This window comes from Microtus pennsylvanicus, chromosome 14 (assembly GCF_037038515.1).
Source record: "Microtus pennsylvanicus isolate mMicPen1 chromosome 14, mMicPen1.hap1, whole genome shotgun sequence".
In the NCBI taxonomy this organism is placed as follows: Eukaryota; Metazoa; Chordata; class Mammalia; order Rodentia; family Cricetidae; genus Microtus; species Microtus pennsylvanicus.
In genome coordinates, this window is record NC_134592.1 from 42,364,074 (window position 1) to 42,383,300 (window position 19,227).

At 40.1% G+C, this 19,227-nt stretch overlaps 1 protein-coding gene across 1 annotated transcript in view; it reads right to left on the reverse strand.

Moving 5' to 3' along the window:
- Positions 1–762: 762 nt before the first annotated feature.
- Ppm1a (protein phosphatase, Mg2+/Mn2+ dependent 1A) overlaps positions 763–19,227 on the reverse strand; it is a 50,390-nt gene continuing 31,925 nt past the window's right edge. Inside the window, exons 2-6 of the mRNA XM_075947832.1 lie at positions 17,310–18,163; positions 15,296–15,413; positions 11,153–11,261; positions 8,093–8,150; positions 763–7,343 (exon numbers count right to left, since the gene is read on the reverse strand). Coding sequence (XP_075803947.1) covers positions 7,314–7,343; positions 8,093–8,150; positions 11,153–11,261; positions 15,296–15,413; positions 17,310–18,143 — 1,149 coding nt within the window. The 5' untranslated portion in view covers positions 18,144–18,163 and the 3' untranslated portion in view covers positions 763–7,313. The remainder of the gene's footprint in view (positions 7,344–8,092; positions 8,151–11,152; positions 11,262–15,295; positions 15,414–17,309; positions 18,164–19,227) is intronic.

A 19,227-nucleotide genomic window follows, 5' to 3' on the forward strand; every position in this document is an offset into this window, starting at 1 on the left:
TAGAATACAAACATACAATATCAATCTCATGCTGACTCCAGGCAATCAGTGAAGCAAAATCTTTTCTGGGGCCATGTGGTGGGTTCTGTTGTAAACCTTCTGTCCTCTAACGCAGTTCACCAAGAGTATTATCTTCAACTAGAATCCCATTTGATTTGACAGCAAGTTCAGTCTGCGCTACTAAGGGCTGACAAGGAAAGGAACATCTCAGAAGACTAGATTTTAGCAAGCATCGAGTAGAAGCAGCTTGCAACGTACAGAACTTCCATTAAATCACCTACTCAGTTTTCAAACTTCTAATGGTGGAAGTGAAGCCCAGACTGGAAATCTGGAGGTCATTTTGAGACCTGGGTGAAGATGAAATATCCGCTAGAGCCAACATTAGGAGCCGAGCAAGCGCCTCCTTCTGCACCCTCCTCATACACACACACCAGGGCTGCTGTAGCTGACAGGCCTTCTCCAGATCACTTCCAATCCCAGTCTCCACTCTTTTTGTCCAAGAGGAACAACAACTGGCTTCTTTATGTCTGGAGTCTTCATAACAATAACCACCAACCCAACCTTTGTGGCTATCAACTATCTCCCAAAAATCGGGGATAATTCTAGTTCAAATTATGATTTCATTGATCTGATCAGCCAATTTACCAAGTTCCACCAGGGAAAAAAATTCTCTTAAGTTCACGTAATAATTAATCCCCAGATTTCTAGATTCCTCAGCACAACACACACGCTCCTGGCAGCAAACAATCATGAACACACACATTATGCAATTGCCTGTTTATTTAGTGGCACCGATTTTGCAAACTAGAAACTTCTACTTCCCATCTCACATACAATCTGTAACCATCCACAGGCGGAATGCAGTTTTTCAGAGAACTAGAAAACAAAAGTACAGTCTTAAAATTAGAACTAAATTCACATATTTTCTTTGGACCAGGAAATGGTACATAATACAAAATATACATTTATGGAATTTCTTTAAAACTGTGGGTCACATAAACTGCAAAGTGGAGAATTCTGTTACATATTATGTTTAAGAAAAATATTTCTGCAGTTCTTACATTGATAAGTTTAAAAAACTGAATTTATGTGTAATGCAACATGCTTGTAACATGTACAATGTCTCCCCACTCAAAACACTCATAGAAATGATGTGAAGTAATTACAATTGTAAAACTAATTAGTGCTGGGCATCGCTGCTACATAGTATTCTCCTGCAGATATGCTATGGCGTTAGTTCAGGGCTAGCCGGGTAAGATAATGAATTCTGTTTCTACTTCCACAGACGGAAATCAAGCTAGAACTGAACATGAAATTTTGGCAACAAATTTAACAATCACTTTTCAATGCAATTATGGTATCTTTGTAGCGGTATCATCAACCTTCTACACTGCTATGTAAGACCTCATTTTAAACGTTCTTTATTAAGTACTTAATTCCTTAGAATCCAAAATTAAGTTAGTATTTAATGAAAATCTTAAAGCCTGAGTGAGACCCGACAGCTAACGTGCTGTTAACATGTTAACAAATTAATCTACACTCTGGAGGGTCAGAAGCACGCCAGACACATTCAATTTCCATTCTACTTTTTGAGTTACAAGACTGGCAAATCTTAAATGATGTCATCCTCCAAAAGCTGGCCTCATTGCCTCCTTCCACCTTTACAGATAGGTTCCCACAACATAGGGCCTCAGGGGGGAAAACCCAAGCCAGACAAAAAACAAAAACAAAAAACACCCTCACACCAGATTCCAGCCAGGTTCTGGCTCTCCTCCTTTCTCTTTTCAAAGTAAAACAGACACTGTCTTCTGATAAGATTGTTGTGCTCTTGGGATAGTTTGAGCTCTGCTGGAGAAGGACGGTGCCCCACGATATAAGAGAGGGTCTTGACCAGGCCAAAGAGACATTCTTGGGGAGTTATATACATCATATGCATTTTCCCAGGTGCAGTCAGATTCAAAGGGTTGTGACCCCCAAAAGCTTAAGACCCTCAAGAACAAACCTGTGCTATTTGATGTACGCAACCAAGATCTAAGTTTGTTCTATAGCTACCCAAGCTTTATATGAACTAGCTCACTTCAGACAGGACCATACAGAAACAGATATTACTTAGGGGGTCTTTCATTAGTCAGGACTATACACAGTGAACAACTATCTTAAACATTTAGTTTAATGGGAAGGCAGCCAGTAGAAACTGATGGACTTAGAGCAATGAAGAGCAAAAGAGTGGATGTGGGTGAATAAACAGTTTCTTTCTCAGTTGTTTGGGTTGAATCAGTAACTATCAGCAGATCAGAAAAGCAAACTCATTTGTCTCTGGCTGACTTCTGTGACGCTCAGTTCTGGAACAGTGACAGCCAGGTCCAAGGCAATTATAGTGCCCCGCCCCCCACTATTCCACATCCCGAGTTTTCCTACTTTTAACCCAGTAAAATAAAGTTACTACGTGGCCTTGATGAGGTAATACATGGTTTTCCTTGTTCAAGAGAATAGAACTGGCCTATTTAAGAAGGGGGGGGTGGCACCAAGGGAAGAGAGAAAATGGAAGTGTGTGTGTGGGGTTATTTCATGAAGAATAAGGAGGAAAAACAGTCATGTATTATTATTTCAACTTAAACAGCTTTCCTGTCTTGTAAAAGCAACTCCAGTTTGAATACCATCTGAGTTTTTCTTTTTTGGGGGATTGAGACAGGGTTTCTCTATGTAGCCCTGGCTGGCCTCCAACTCAAAAGATCCACCTGCCTCTGCCTCCTGAGTGCTGGCATTAAAGCTGTGACCCACCACGCCCGGCTCCATCTGAGTTTTTCTGACACTCCACCATGCTGTTTAAATGGATAGGAAGAAACAGAAGCCAACAGCTGAGTACATGCAGATGAAAAACAAAGAATGTGTGTTGAACTGACCCCGAATGGAAATCGCTCATTTGACAACACAGCAGAGCCAATGCCTGTCACACGGCATTCTCCCGGTAATGGCGGTTAGTGAGTTACTGACCAACATGAAAACACCGTATTAAACATTTCAAGCATATTCTGAAATAATATATAATTTAAAACAACTGCAAACCAAAATGAACAGCACATTATTGTAAGATAAAAAGTAAAATCAGGCTTCTAAAGACATTCAAATGCCTGAAAGAAAATCTAATTAGAAGACTAGTAAATTTAAAATGGTCATCTCATTATCTCATTACCAGAATATGTGAGAATATAACATTCTTGAAGGTCCCTCCAAACAAAAACCTTAAATGAGAAACATTTACATGCTAAAATATTTACATCTTCTCGGATACCAAATCTATACTGTAAAATCAGCGAAGTTTGAACTAGAAGCATAGCATGAAATTAAAAACTAAAACAAAGCCAACTCATCAGTCTTTTGGGAATCCATGTGTTAAATTCCCAGGCTAATTTGTTCAGTAAGGACAGGCAGTAAGCATGGCTACTCTAAAACACTAACGCGCATTAGATAGCACAACGATTTCATATGAACACCGGTGCTGTAACATGAGGACCACAGTCTTAAGGAAGAACCTACAGGAGGCCCTAAGCTTAGATCCCACCTCATCCTGGGGGTTGGAGAACTCTAGGACATCCATTACTTGCTTGTGACTTGCTGTAGTCAGCAGGAAAAGTCAAGGCCAAGAGAGAACCAGGAATTCCATATAGATACTAAGACACCCTTCAGCAGTCCAATTTACTCTTATGCTGAGCAGAATCTTCTATTGAATGATTTCAATTTTTGGGAAGAAGAAACTAAACAATTTTGGGGAACAAAGGAACAGCAACTATTCTTCCAGGTGGTGACCTACTTTGTTGAACAAAGTACTAGGAAAAGAAGGGGCAGGCAATGCATTTTTCTTTATTTATATGAATGATCCACTTATAATACATACACTGGATTCTAAATTCTGCCCAAACGTGAACTCCCTGAGAACAAGGACCTACTTCATCTCTTTACAGTCCCCAGGGACTTAACCTAGAACAGTATTTTGCTAACACTGAACACTTTGTGGGAAAGCAGAGCTTAGCTGGTTTAATGTGCTCAAACACACGGTCTTTGTAAGCAGTACTGTAATTCAAACTATTTATATCACATGACTCTTTAATTTAAAAAAAATTCAGAGAGGTTACCACTTTGTGGCCAGTTTAGTCTTAAACCCATGATCCTCCTGCTTCAGCCTCCCAAGTGCTAAGATCATAGGCAGAGCCTTCACACCTGGCTTTCCCACCAAGTTCCTAATACTATGTGATATCCAAAGAACAGCTGCTTCGTGATCTAGAGTCAAATAAACACACAGTAACTGAAGGTGTTTGACAAGTGTTCTGAAGCCAAGCAAGTGACCACTTTGGTTTTTTATAAAGTTTATGCTGGCCATGAGATGCTTTTGCTATCAGTGGAAGGATACGCTACAAGAAAGTGAAGATGAGATGTGACGGAGTCTCACTGTGTAGCCCCGGCAGTCCTAGAACTCTGTGAACTCTGTAGATCACACTGGCCTTGAACTCACAGTCACACCGGCCAAGACTCTAGAGTGCTGGAATTAGAGGCATGTACCACTGTGCCTGGCTTATTTTACTCTTATGATCACTTGTTAAAATAGTAAGATATGAAAAGCATTTTTAGGGGAGGGGTTGAGACAGGGCTTCTCTGGGTAGCCCTGTACTGGATCTCGCTCTGTAGCCCAGGTTAGCTTTGAACTCAAGAGATTCACATGGCTCTGCCTCCCCAGTGCTGGGATTAAAGGTGTCCACTGGCTTACTCAAAACTTTTTAATGTAAGTTAGCAAAACACTGCTATGCAGAACTGAAATTTTCACTGACATAAAAGAATACGCTGTTATATTACCATCACACAATTTTTCCTCTCCACATAAAAAAAAAAACAAAACAAAACCCACACATCGAAATATTTTGAGGCATTTGTCCTGAGATGTTAATTAGCAGGAAAGGGGATGGGGGACAAGAACAAAGTGTACCATGCAGGCATGAACATCCCCCTTCAAAAAAGCGTTGCTGGCTTCCACCACGGCCATTTTCCCAGGAAGTCAGCATGATCGGCTTTTACAAGACACACCTCCTTCCTGCAGTTCCATAATGCAAAATGACCAGTGTGGTGCTGACTCGTGGAAAGATCTAGTCTCCTTAGATCACAGCACTTTCTTACTCCAGTCTTCAGAATTAACGATTTCAACAGAAGAGCAATTGAATTTCCTTTTCTGCTGAGACAATCTCAAACAAGGCTGACCTGACTAGGCTGCTGTTGTGTGAAACACAGCTTCCCACCATGGCAGTTTCAAAAGCTGCCATAAGCAAACCCCGGCTGGAGGTTTTGAAATTTCTAAAACTAAAGGTTTTCAGGTTACTTCTAAAAACGAAGGACTCAGGTCATCTGTTAGGATCTCAGCTTCCGCTGTCAGCCTAGCGCCCAGTCTGTGCTAGGAGCACTGGATGTCATGAAATGCACAGGCCCATCTTTGCAAGCCACAGCTCGAACATTACCATACTTCCAACTCTCCCACAGATTTAGACATTAAGCATTTATTAGGTTTGGAATTGGTTCTGTAATTGCAGCTGTTATGAATTTCTAAATATCAAGAGTATTTCAGCTTTTCTTCATTCATGCTGGACTAAGATATAAATTAAATACAATGAAGTTACATCAGCTCACGAGAGGGATAATGAAGAGTCCGCTGGTATTCTAGCTACTGAAGTCTGCGACACTTCTCAGTGCTCTCCTACATTCCCTTAACGTTACAGTGGTTTTAAGGCTGTATATACAAACATGTCTATTTCCAAGATTGGGGAAAACACACAGAACAAAATGTATTACACTAACTTTTGTACACAAAGTTGTGACTTTGTATCTAACGTATTTGAATCGGCTCCTAGTGGGGACTCGGACACATGTTGGTAAATACAGCACTCAACCTACAGAGACGGAAACACAGACGGGCACAGAACAGTAGTCTTTATGATGTGACAGACCAGAAAACTTACTCTTACATGCTTAATCGGAGGGGGTGAAGCCTAAATTAAATTAGGTATTTTATATCTACAATTCCTTAAGCTTTGAAATTTATTTTTAAAGGCCAACAGCTAAATATTATCAACATGCTATATTTCAAATCACAAATACATCTTAACCTCTTAGATTCTAAAGACGTGGGTCAATTAAAAGTTACAGACAAACACACATTCAACACACACACATCTATCATAGTGTTAAGATTGTCGAACTTGGACAATTCTTTTCATTAACAGTAGGTAAACCCAAGCTGATGCACATCTTACTGACAAGCAAGCAGCCTGGAAGAAACTCATTTTAAAAACAGGTTAGGACAACACAGACTGACTTCTCAATCCATCTGTACCTGGGTAACACCACCATCCGATTTAAGGAGACTAACACCTTTCCCTAGGAGGCATGTCCCGTTTATAAAAGCATGGGGTTCTGAAAGCCGGGGCAAGAGGAACTACGCGTACATGATTAAATTTCTTGTTTGTTAAACCAAGCTTTATTGATAAAATGGAATTCAGAATATCTTACTAGGAACAGCAGCAGGCCCAGCCAATCATGATAGGAAAAAAAATGTGGCAGTCTCCTACTGTGTAGGAAGCTGCTGCTTACCAATTAGTAACTGAATGTAGGACTCATAAAGAGGTGCAAAGAATCAAGGCATTCAGCCCCAAATCGACACTCTCATCAGCACTGGGTGTCACCTGCAGTGTTCTCGGCTGCAGCAGAGGCCATCCTAGAGACAGGTGAGAAGGAGCGGCTGCGTGAACAAGCCAGTCCCTCGCCAGAACACAGAGACAGCTTTCCATAACTCCCTGGGTGTTCAGCTTTGTAAGATTTTGGAATTCTTCATAATCATGCGCACATGAGCATCGAGCTCTGTGGCTGCTGCTCTCCCTGTCCACAGCACGACTCTATCTGTTGTGTCACACAACAAGCCAAACATTTCCTTTATCGTTGACCGTGATTTTAAAGCAGTTCATAATTAAATATGAGCACTTTGTACAAGGACAATTACACTTTACAAAAAACCAAAATCATACAACAAAAATTGCTGGAGTCTGATTTACAACATGAATTACGGTTTGAAATCACGTTTACATAAGTCTCAAATTTACAATTAAAAAAAAAAAATCCGTTCTGGGCTAGCTGTTCCACCGCTCAAGCTCTGGTGTAGTCCCTCAGCCACGTCGTACCCCTTCTTCCTTAAAGTTGATGATGGCTGTTCAAAGGTTCGGCCAAAATGAGCTGTGCTCTCCTCTGGCGGCGAAGGCGACCCATGGCCATAAGCGGCTTCACCACATGTCATCGGTTGATGCAGAGTCCTTCATAGGGGAGAACAGACAAACAGGGCGTTAGATGCACCACTCCCTGGAGAGTGCAGAAAGACACGGTTTTATAATATGCCAATTACAGAACTTAGCTGGTTTCAAAAATATCTATGTCTACATATGAAAACTAATATTTAATCTGCTTAGTTAAAAAATAAGAAAACTTTGCCTTGGCCCCACCCACCAAAAATTTGCATAAACAAAGAAAGAAACAAACAAATCCTTTGGTTTGAAAAAATATTTGAATGATTTTAGTACAAGTATGAACAAATGTATCATTAAACCAACAAAATTACTAGAAAAGCTTTACCTAACTTATTTTAAACCTCCACTTTCATTACGCTTATTGCATTGTGGGAGTGAAGAGGTTAAGAGCTTCATAATGCAGTACGCAGCCCGTAACAGCTGCACTCAGTGACTTTGCACTAACAGCTGCAAGGGACTTCTCTAGTGTCTCAGTGTGGGTTCGGCCTCGGGACTGTGGCAAAGATATCTGCATGCAGAAAAACGCTTCACGATGAACATTCTGAATTCTGCTGTTGCTCCTTGTAAAACTCAGAATAATCCAAGATTCTGAGGAAAGAGATCCCTAACTTAATAAAAAAAAAAGGAAGGCAGGTCTTCTGAAGTTGATTGTAGAGTACGGCCAGCCGAGCCCAGAGCAGCAGCACTGACCCACTCGGCTGTGCACTAGAGCAGACCCCCAGGGAGGACAGGAGAGCAGAGGAGCCAACACTACTCACAGTGTCATCGTTTTTGTAAGGGTTCAGTCTATTGTAAACGGCTTCAATTACATTCCGCCTAAATGTTAGAAAATGCAGAAAGTTAATCTTTCAGAAAGTAAATCACAGCTAATAACCCCAGTCCAGTGTTCACTAAAACTTTAAATACACTTCAAATACATTTGATTCTAGCTCCTGCTGTCAATACCAAGTCTGTCTTTAAGACATCTGTGTCCGGATGCTAAAGCAGAGACAGTCTCTCTAACATGAAATACTCTTAACACTCCACTGATCTAAATAACACTGGAGCAAAAGTCAGTTTATTTCAGTTAGTTAACAAACCAACTGGTGATTTTCTTCTTTTCAGCTCATTTACTGTGTGCACATATGTATGGAGGTCATAGGACAGCAGGCAGGAGTCTCTTCTCTATTTCTACTATATGGGTTCTGGGGATCAAAGACAGTCACCAGGCTCGGGAGCAGGAGCCTTTACAAAATTAAAACAAAAGTAGCCTCCCAAGAAATCCAGCAGCTCACTGGCAAAGGGTTTCCTGCACAAGCACAGACCTTGGTTGGAACCCCGGTGCCCACACAGTGTCCTGCATCTGTGACTTTAGCACTGGAAGAAGTCAAGAACAAGTGGATCCCTGGAGTTTACTGGCCAGCTAGTTAGTGAACTCTGGGTGTAGTGAGACCAATCTCAAAGATAAGGTGGAGAGCAACAGAGGGAGATGTCGCCTGTCTTCTGCCTTATGCAACCTCTGGCCTCCAAGCACATGTGCTCACACGTACACACATGCAAGCACACACACATATACACGTATGCAGACTAAAAAGTCTATATGGTCCTGCTTCTATTTGAGCTGAATTAAACGGCTACAAGTGAGCAACAGCAATACCAATCCGAAGACATACCAATTGAGAATGTACCATAGTTTCCAAGTAGAAGCACCTTTAACATGTCAAAGTAGAACAATCCAACATACATCTTGTCTTTGCTTCCTTTTAACATTCCTTCAAAAAAACTTCTACAAAAACTAGAACACTGAATACTTCCATGACAAGTATAGGATTAATTTTTGAATATTTTGTTTTAAAGTCTGGCCGTGTGTTGGTACATGCCTAATCCCAGTACTGAATAGCTGAGGCAAAGTTACTTGAGTCAGGAAATCTTGGGCTATACAAGAAGGTCATGTCTGCCTGTCTCCTTCAAAGAAAAAAGGTGATGTGGAAGCTCCCTCCCCTCTGTGTGCTGTGATTATCATTAATGAATAAAGAAACTGCCTTGGCCTGTTGATAGGGCAGAACTTAGGTAGGCAGGGAAGACAGAACTAAATTCTGGGAGGAAGAAGACAGAGTCAGAGAGATGCCATGAATCTGCCACCACAGTAAGACATGCTGAATCTTTCCTGGTAAGCCACTGCCATGTGGCGATATACAGATTAATAATAGAAATGGGGGGCTGGAGAGATGGCTCAGCAGTTAAGAGCATTGCCTGTTCTTCCAAAGGTCCTGAGTTCAATTCCCAGCAACCACATGGTGGCTCACAACCATCTGTAATGAGGTCTGGTGCCCTCTTCTGGCCTGCAGGCATACACACAGACAGAACATTGTATACACAATAAATAAATAAATAAATATTAAAAAAAAATAGAAATGGGTTAAATTAATGTGTGAAGAGTTAGCCAATAAGAAGCTAGAGCTAACGTGCCAATCAGTGATTTAATTAATACAGTTTTTGTGCGGTTATTTCCGTTCTGGGCGGCCAGGACAAACAAGGGACCCCTCCCCCTTCTACAAAAAGAGAGGTGTGGAGGAATACCTCTTTAATCCTCAATGGCAGAGAACTTCTCTAGCAAGTGTGAGACATTGGGTTTATTCTTCAGTATAACAAACCACACACACACACACACACACACACACACACACACACACACACCTCTGTGTCTGTCTGTCTGTAATGCAACGAATGGTGCTTTTACAGTTACAGCCTTCACACTTCTAAAACTGATGGGAAAAAATTTTTTATAGACAGTCATATCAAAGATGGTCATGTGAAAGTTTTCAAAAACTACAAGTTTCAACAGGAACTTTTAGAATCCCTGGTGAAATGACCACAAAGAATAAAGATAGCAGTATGTGCAAACTATAGAAAATCAGAGAAATGGCCACAATATCCTTCTTTACGCCAAGCATTGAACTAAAACAAGACAAAATGAAACACTTGAAGCCTGGCAGTGGTGGTGCACACCTTTAATCTAGTACTAGGGAGGCAGAGGCAAGCAGATCTCTGTGAGTTCAAGGCTGGCCTGCTGTACACAGCGAGTTCCAGGACAGCCAGGGCTACAAAGGGAAATGCTGTCGCAACAAACAAAAACTCACCTGAATTGCACAATGTACATTGTTTTTTGTAAAATATTTATTTATTTATTATGTATACAATATTCTGTCTGCGTGTATGCCTGAAGGCCAGAAGAGGGCACCAGACCCCATTACAGATGGTTGTGAACCATCATGTGGTTGCTGGGAATTGAACTCAGGACCTTTGGAAGAGCAGGCAACGCTCTTAACCTCTGAGCCATCTTTCCAGCCCCACACAATGTATATTGTTAACTACAGATATAAGCTTAATATCTAACACAAACTAGTATGGCTCTATGAAACAACAAAAAAGGAAAAACAAGCAAAGGAAAAAAGTGTCTGTCTACTCTTTCTGACACCAAACACCAATCAGCAATAAACAAGCAAACACTGCCCAGACTGAAGACAGTCTTTGGAGTGTTAAGTTGTACAAGGATTGACGACAGAAAACACCACCACCACTACTACAGCCACTTACCCTTCTGCAGGCATGCTATGTCATGTATAATCTCTCACTCCATTATCTCATTTATTCCTTGTGGAAATCAGTGTCACCCAAGTTTCCACTAAGGACAATTCTTAGTACAATTATAAACAGTGACAATTAAGCACTGATCCCAATCAAGGAGCACACTTCCTAACAGTGAAGGCACAGCATGAACCTTCGGAGTAAATGCATAGCTCCCACAGACAAAGGCTGAACACACAGAACATACTCACTTGCTTGCCAGTTCACCCCCCGGTGGGAGGCTGGGGATGTTCTCGCTGGCTAGCGTGCGCATCACGTGGACTAAGTCAGGGACTCCTTCCCCCTGCTTCTTTATGATTTCTGGGAATCAGAAGTACCTTTTTTGTAAGTGTTATCAAAACTCAATTTTAAACACTGAAGCAAAGACACCTTAGGTTATTACAGCTGAATTACTTGTCCTACACGCGAGACTTTCTAAACCACTATGAAAACAATCACTCATCTTCAAATACAGAAAAAGACACAAAACATCAACTTCAATGAATGAAAACAAGATAAAAATGTGAAAAAAAAAAGTTTGTGTTAACTTGATGTGTTACACAATCAAGGTGGGTATAAATGACTTTCTTTAAGATGTTAACTAGTTACTGTTGAAATCAACTCCTGTCCTTACACAGGACACGGGTTTTCTGTAAAATACATTGCACATAAAAATAAATAAATAAAAACTCAAGATTTGAAAAGGCACCTTTAAGTATAGGGCAATTTATTAGAGATATACTAGTTCCTCAAATTTTAACCTATATTTTTATAGTGGCAACATGACTTAAGTAGCATAAACAAATGAATGATATACTTGAACATCACTCTGCATATCAATTTTCCCTCTAGGAAATGACATATAAATAAACACACACCACTGCCTTCATTTGTTACTTAAGCAACACTTTAAATGAAAGGATCTAAATTTCATGACAAAACAATTAAGAGCAGAAAGAAAGACTTAGTAACTGTACAGCTGCATTTAGAATTAGTTTCACATCAGACTCCTCTGAGGGCACAGAGAGGGGATCTGCAGCGCTAACAGGTAGATGCAGTAATTCTTATCAGAGACCAACGTGAGCTGTAAACAAAGACCCTCATCCCATCTCTAAACTAAGTACAAGACCTCATTTGGAGACTAAGCACAGTTACTCTCAGTGAAAATCCCAGCCCAAGGCACCACAGCACTTTGCTTCTCAATATATATAATAAATGGTATTTTCTAGGCCACCAGAGCAAGAAATTATTCTATTTCTCCATTTGTAAATCCCTCTGAAAATAACACAAAAACTTCATTCTGTATCAAGCCTCAAAGTGTTTCTTCACCATTAAAGGCACACGTAAAGACAGACATCGCTTCTCATGAAATCTCTTTAAATGGTTTAAAATTATTCTCCTAAAATAAAGGCCAAACTTTGCATGTATTATATTATGCCTTCTTTTCCTTAAAAAAATGAACAAAATAAAGCAGTCTTAAATCTGAACAAAAAGCGAGGATCTCAGAGTTGGTTTGCCAAGTTCCTTTATTGTATAGTCTTTAACATTTTGGCATATTGATGTTCTACATGGTGCTAGTGCTGAAGATCTACTATACAAAAATAAAGGGATTTGATGCTTGCCTATGCTACACAAGTTCACAATCTAGACGGGCAACACACAACACAGTGTCTACTAAGCCAATACAATCATTTAGTTTGAGCTCTGGATACAGGAGAAATGAACACTGATAAATTCAACCAATGATGGTTTCGGTTCTAAGTTTAAAAAAAAAACCCACTGTATTTGATGTAGCTTACATCTTCATTAGAATGTGTTATGATATTTTAATTGTTAAGAATACAGGAAAGCAAATTCTTTTAAGAATAATAAAGACTTTAGAAACAATTAGAATCTCTTATTTGATGTGGGACAGTCATTTAAACTGTTATGAACACTTACACTATTCTGCTTCCTTCACCTTCTAGAAAAGTTCTGAATGTTAAGAAAAATTCCTGCAATTGTTCTTGGACTATACATTTTAATTAGACTGCAAAAACTTGGTGCTGCCATAAAGAATAGAAATGTCAAGAACTCTTTCATAAACAGAGACAAACACACCCTGATCCACCTCTTTCCTCAAGAAAGCTTAAGGAATCCTCAGTTTCCTCCAGATTAGCAACTTTTCAGGGAGTCAGGCCAGTAGCTGAGGAGAGAGTCACACACAGGTGAGTATAATCTTAAACTGCCTAAGGACCGCAGCGCAACAGCCATCTGGTTACTAAGGCAGCAAGAGTCTCCTCATCACCTTCCCTCAGTAAAAGGTGACACAGTGGGAGGAGGGAGGGTCTGAGGAGCTTTGTCCTTTCAATGTTGTAGACACAGAAGCCAAAAATGTTGAAAATAAATAAATCAGGCTTAGTAGGTCACAGCAATTTAGTCAAGGCATGTATTTAAACAAGGAGAAAAGTATTTGGTGTCTGTGTTAGAAGCTGCGTACTTGTTCACTAGACATACATCTTTCACAGTGCAAAGATACATTCCTTCTGTGCTTTTAAGTAGCAGCAACTTTAACACGACTTTCTCTCTAGTTGCATCTCATCAGTTCTAAAATACCATACTTAATTTACGACACATTACCTCCAATTGCATGGTGTAACAGTTGAACATAGTACAATATTGACTATTAATGTAAACTCTGCCCAGGTGGCAACTGCCACTTGATAGCATGAAATATAAAACTTATTATAATAAAATTATATGCAGTGACTATTTTATAACTCCACCAAAAACTCACTTTCAAATAAGCACACTGAAGAGAAAAATAGTAATTCATTCCTAAAACTGGATCCTATTCCATAGTAAAAATACTAAGTTATGTGTTATTTCTTTATACCAATAAAAAGTATTCCCAGGCTGAGGTGCCAAAACAGCAACATCAACTTACCCCATACACATCTTTTTGGTTTCATAATTTTCTACTAAACAGCAATTTAGACCAAACACTCTGTAACATTCTAAGTATTTTTAGAGTATTTTAGAATATTTTAGAATAACAATTGAAATAACTTAAGATGTGAAAAATTACAAGACCCTTGAAAATAGTGAGGAAAAATGCATTGACTAGTATAATTAATGAATGAAATACTGAACAATACAAACAGACGTTACCATTAGGGGAGGGAGGATAGTAACAAAACCTCAAATCTCTAGGTACACTAACAACCCAAACCAAGCACAACTCTAATAGACAGATTACAAATGATATCAAGCAATAAAATGAGAAAATAAAATTAAGATGCACACTAATTTTAATAATGAAGACACAACGGGATGCAATAGTACGGTAGGTCGATGCTTGCATGCCAATTACGGTATCAGGAGAGCAAAATGCGCTTTTTACCCTCAAGTGTTTCTGTTTATAGGGCATGCATAATCTCCGTGCTTACTGTATCTGTCCACACAGTGAACCTAGTGTCTGGGGAGACAATGTTTATGCTTATGCTTAGTGAGCAGCTTCATCAAAGATCATGGAAGGGCTGGGGTGGGGTTCAGGGGGAAGTACTTGCTCACTGTGCAAGAAACCTTAGATTTGGTCCCCAGTTCTACAACCAACCAACCTATCTACCCACCCCACCAACAAAAGATAAATTTCTTCCAATATTTAAAAGCATCACATTTTTTTGAGGTACAAATGCTTTCCATCTGTTATAAAATAATCTGCAGAAATCTAAGAACCACACTCCTACAGTTCCAAACCACTTTCCTGATCTCATTTGAGAGTTGATTCCTGCCAGGTCTGTGCTGTAAGGTCAAAGAGCTCATGGCTTAGGAGGGAAGCCGTCAAAGAACTGAAAACTAAGTGTGGAAAGCTGTGGGATGTGACAGCTGCTAGGAACCATTGACTTCCAAGTTATCAAAAACAAAACAAACAAACAAAAAAACCCAAACCACCCAGAAAACAACCAACCAAACACAGGTCGTACACAAACTATTCCGGAGATTTGAAGTTAGCGCACATGGCTTTCTCACAGGAAGATGAAATACTCAAATGAAACAACTGTGTTCTCTGGGCATAAAACTCCTCACACTAGTGAGGTCAGCAAGAATTTTAGATCCACACTTCAACCATTCAGAACAGAAGTTTCCTAACCAGAAAACTCATGTTTGCATGAGGCTGTACTAGTTATCTCTAATCTGACAGGGTGCCTTGGGCGGACATCTAAATGCTTACTACTAAATGCCCTTTCCACTTTTATATGCTAAGTACTAGATGTTAAAGGCATGTAAAGAATTAAAAACTTTAGAGTGTTAAACTTTCTGTTGCAGGTTTTGTTTTTTAAAGAAAGCTACTTATTTTTTGTTAAATGATCCACCTTCTACTCTGCATTCCAGGTACTTGTCCAGCTCTGCCTCCTTCTTCACGGCTTCTGCTGAGACTTTAGGTGCATTGGGAAAACAGATCAGAATCACACTCATGTTGTCTCGACTTCCCTGGAAAGAGAAAGGGCAAGAAAATATTTGGTTTTCTTTCTACTTTTTAAAACCTTGAGAATCTTTATACCTATGCTAATCATAACTATACTGTGTCTATAAAAATGCTATTTTTAGCCGGGCAGCAGTGGCACATGCCTTTAATCCCAGCTCTCGGGAGGCAGAGGCAGGTGGATCTCTGTGAGTTCGAGGCCAGCCTGGTCTACAAGAGCTAGTTCCAGGACAGGCTCCAAAGCTACAGAGAAACCTTGTCTCAAAAAACAAAAACAAAACAAAACAAGTTACTTTTAAGGAGAAAAAAGCAGACATGTTGGTGGGGGACAGTTGCCTCCATATAATATATTAACTATTATAAGGAGCAATCATTACAGGCTACATCCTCTGTGAGAAAATTATTGCCAAAGAGCCTATAAAACAAAAATTTCCCTAAATCTTCTCTGGTGGCCACTTTGCTTGAAGTCATCTGCCATGTCAGTATCACGCAGCTGCACACACCATGTAATATGGCGGAGCTTGTTAGTACTAGTCTTTACTGTCCCTGTCACAAATTTACACTTTAGTCACAACACACTGTGGGGTCAATGCATTTATTTCTGCAGTAGAAATATGAAATCAGAAGGAAAACTAGAAGTTTATACTTTTGTAATACATATTATGCATTACTTATATAATAAAAGTACTGATTTAACTTGGAAGTACATTCAAATCATTATTCAAACTGTTGTTAAATAGAACACTTGAATTGATAGCCTTCCTACATTTTCCTTACTTTTAGTATTTAATTCAGCTATACAGAAACATTGATCTTATACACATTAAACGAATACCTCAAACCGTTTACAAGGAAGCTAGACTGACAGCACACTATCACTGTTGCCCTTCAGACACACAAGCTGGAAGGTACACAAATTCTACTTCTAATAGAATTAGATTTTACATTGAGATGAATGTGTGGATACATAAACGTTTGCTTTCAAATAGTAGTCAGCAAGCATCACTGACAAAATACAACAGTGTGGCACAAGCGACACTGATGCTAAGCCAAGGCCCCAGCTTTTCTAGTCTGGGGGCTGCGACTAAAGCTGTGTAATATTGTAGAAATGAATTCTGAGTTCTCGAGCATGAATCGACTATGTATTACCTATCAGACTAGAGTGTACACGAGCACACATGCAGGCAGGCATGTGTGCACATGTAAGTCCTTAACAGAGGCTAGAAGTTATATATTCTCTGTATTTTATAGCAGAGAGTGGTTGAACTTGTTTAGGACTGAAGAGTACAAAGCAACAGAGGTAAGCCTTGATTCCAGGTCTGTTTGACTCTTAAGTCCACAGAACCCTCTCTGTCTTCAAGCTTCCTTATCTGCTTCTCTATGTACATGAGCCTATTTGATCCTCCTCCCAGCAGTCCCACTAGACAGGGCAATCTCTGTTCTTTCAGGAAACACGAGCTGACCTCCAGTCACAGGGTCTCACCGAGGTCCTTCTGCGCCCACAACCAAGGCTATTTCTACTGCCCCATACCCACACTCACTGAACTCTGCTGTTCTCATGCTACAGAACTCATGTTCAAGTGGTGGAAACACTCAACTAGCGTCCTAAAGCATATCCAGAGCTTACAGATACAGAGCTCCAGATCTCCCCACCCTCTTTCTCTCTAATATTCTTCTATAGTACCAAAAGCTTAAGTACCCATGGTTAAAGACCAAGCATTTAGATTCAGCTCTTGCACAGATGGTAACTGGCTAATTTCTAAAGTATCCTTATATTTTCACAGTTGGTAGAGTATCCTGTAATTGTGCCAAAAATTTATTTTTGATATCTACAGGCTCCACAATAATTAAAAGGAACAGTAACTAATGGCATAAAGTTGACTGAAAAGAAAAAGTCTAGCTACCTTATACAAACAGGTGTCAACTACTTCATTGCAAACTTTCTCGAGGTCATCAGTGACTTCAAGTCTGGATCTCACAAAGTCACAGAGCTCTTCGTTTCCCATGACATCCCAGATTCCATCACATGCAAGAATAATGAACTGATCATCCTCTTCAGACCTTTCGATATCATGGACTTCCGGCTCTGGTGAGACAAGCTGCTCTGTGGGACCTTTTCCATGGACACATTTGTAATCAAAATCCCCAAGGGCCCTCGACACAGCCAGAGAACCGTTAACACGCTGAATCATCACAGAGCCTCCTGCATTCTGAATTCGTTCTTTTTCCAGCGGATTACTTGGTTTGTGGTCTTGTGTGAAGAAGTGAACTTTCCTGTTCCTACAAAGCAAACCTCTCGAGTCTCCACAGTTAATGAAATAGGTGTGCTGGGGAGAAATTAAGACCCCCACAGCTGTTGACCCACTTCTATCTGCACCATGTTTCTTCTCTGACATAACTCTCATGTGTTCATCGATCTCCAGAAAACCTGTTCTGATTCCATTCTTTACATTTTCCACAGATGGCGCTCCTGCAGAGCCTTTAAAATCCTGGTTATTGGTGATGTGATCTAACAGATGCTCACAGCAGTATTTGGCAACCTGAGAACCAGCATGCCCATCATATACAGCAAAGAATGACCACGTCTCAAGTCCACTTGGCAAGCCAATCACAGCTGTATGTGCGTCCTCCATTTCAACACGCCAGCCTTGCATGCTGCTTAGGCCGTATCGCAACCCATTCCCTTGACCCTGGGCATTATGCTTTTCCATCTTTGGCTTGTCTAAAAATGCTCCCATTATGACTTGATCCTCTAGGTCTGTAAAGGAAGAGAAATAAGAAAGTCAGTATCTTTCCATGAAACAAAACACACACCCAACAGTCTTTTGTAGCACCTCTGAGATACAAGGAAATTGTAAAGACTCATGGGCTATAGCTATAAGCACTATGTTACTGACCTGGAATGTGCAGTTAACAAGAAAGGGAGCGGCTGATCGAATAGAGATCACTTAGACAAGCAGCAAAGGGAACGAAGTCACCAGGAAAAGGAGTTTGTCTGCCTCTCTCTGATACTAAGGAGACCCAGCAGTGACCATTAACTTACATGAACCAGGCAAGATTCCAGGGTGCATACATCATATGTAACCTTGCAATTATGTTGTGTGTCAATAAAAAAGTTAATTCATAAGACATATGAGTATCTCCTACTTCAGAAACCTTAGCTGAGTACTAAGAAATTTTGAAAGTTTGATTTCAAGCTATTTCATTTTGTTTCCATAACAAGAAAACTCTGTAAATTACTCACACTGGTCCAAATTTTCAGTGCCTTTCTTTTTTTTTTTCTTTCGGATTTTTCAAGACAGGATTTCTCCGTAGCTTTTGGTTCCTGTCCTGGAACTAGCTCTTGTAGACCAGGCTGGCCTCGAACTCACAGATATCCGCCTGCCTCTGTGCTGGGATTAAAGGCGTGAGCCACCACTGCCCAGCTTCAGTGCCTTTCTTTAAGCACTGTGCAGGTCATACTCCTTAACTGGAATCCCCTGCCTCATCTCTTTACTAACAGAAAAAAAAAAAAAAACCCACCTGTATCTATCCTTTGAAGTCCAGCTCAGATTCTACTCCCTTCATCAGACTTTGTAGTCTTTGACAAATCCAGTCAGTTACTAAAGCGGTCAGCTTCAATTTTCAAGTAATAATGCGCTTTAATGACAAATCTTATTATACAAAAAATTTAAAAGAATTAATCTGATAATTAAGCTAACAGTAATAATAAGTATCATTATTATATGCTTTATGAGCACCAGGTATAAATCCTAAAAGATCCGAAGGGTCTAGTTCGGCTCATCTAGTCCTTTGCCAACACTTACCAGCCAGCTCCCTGAT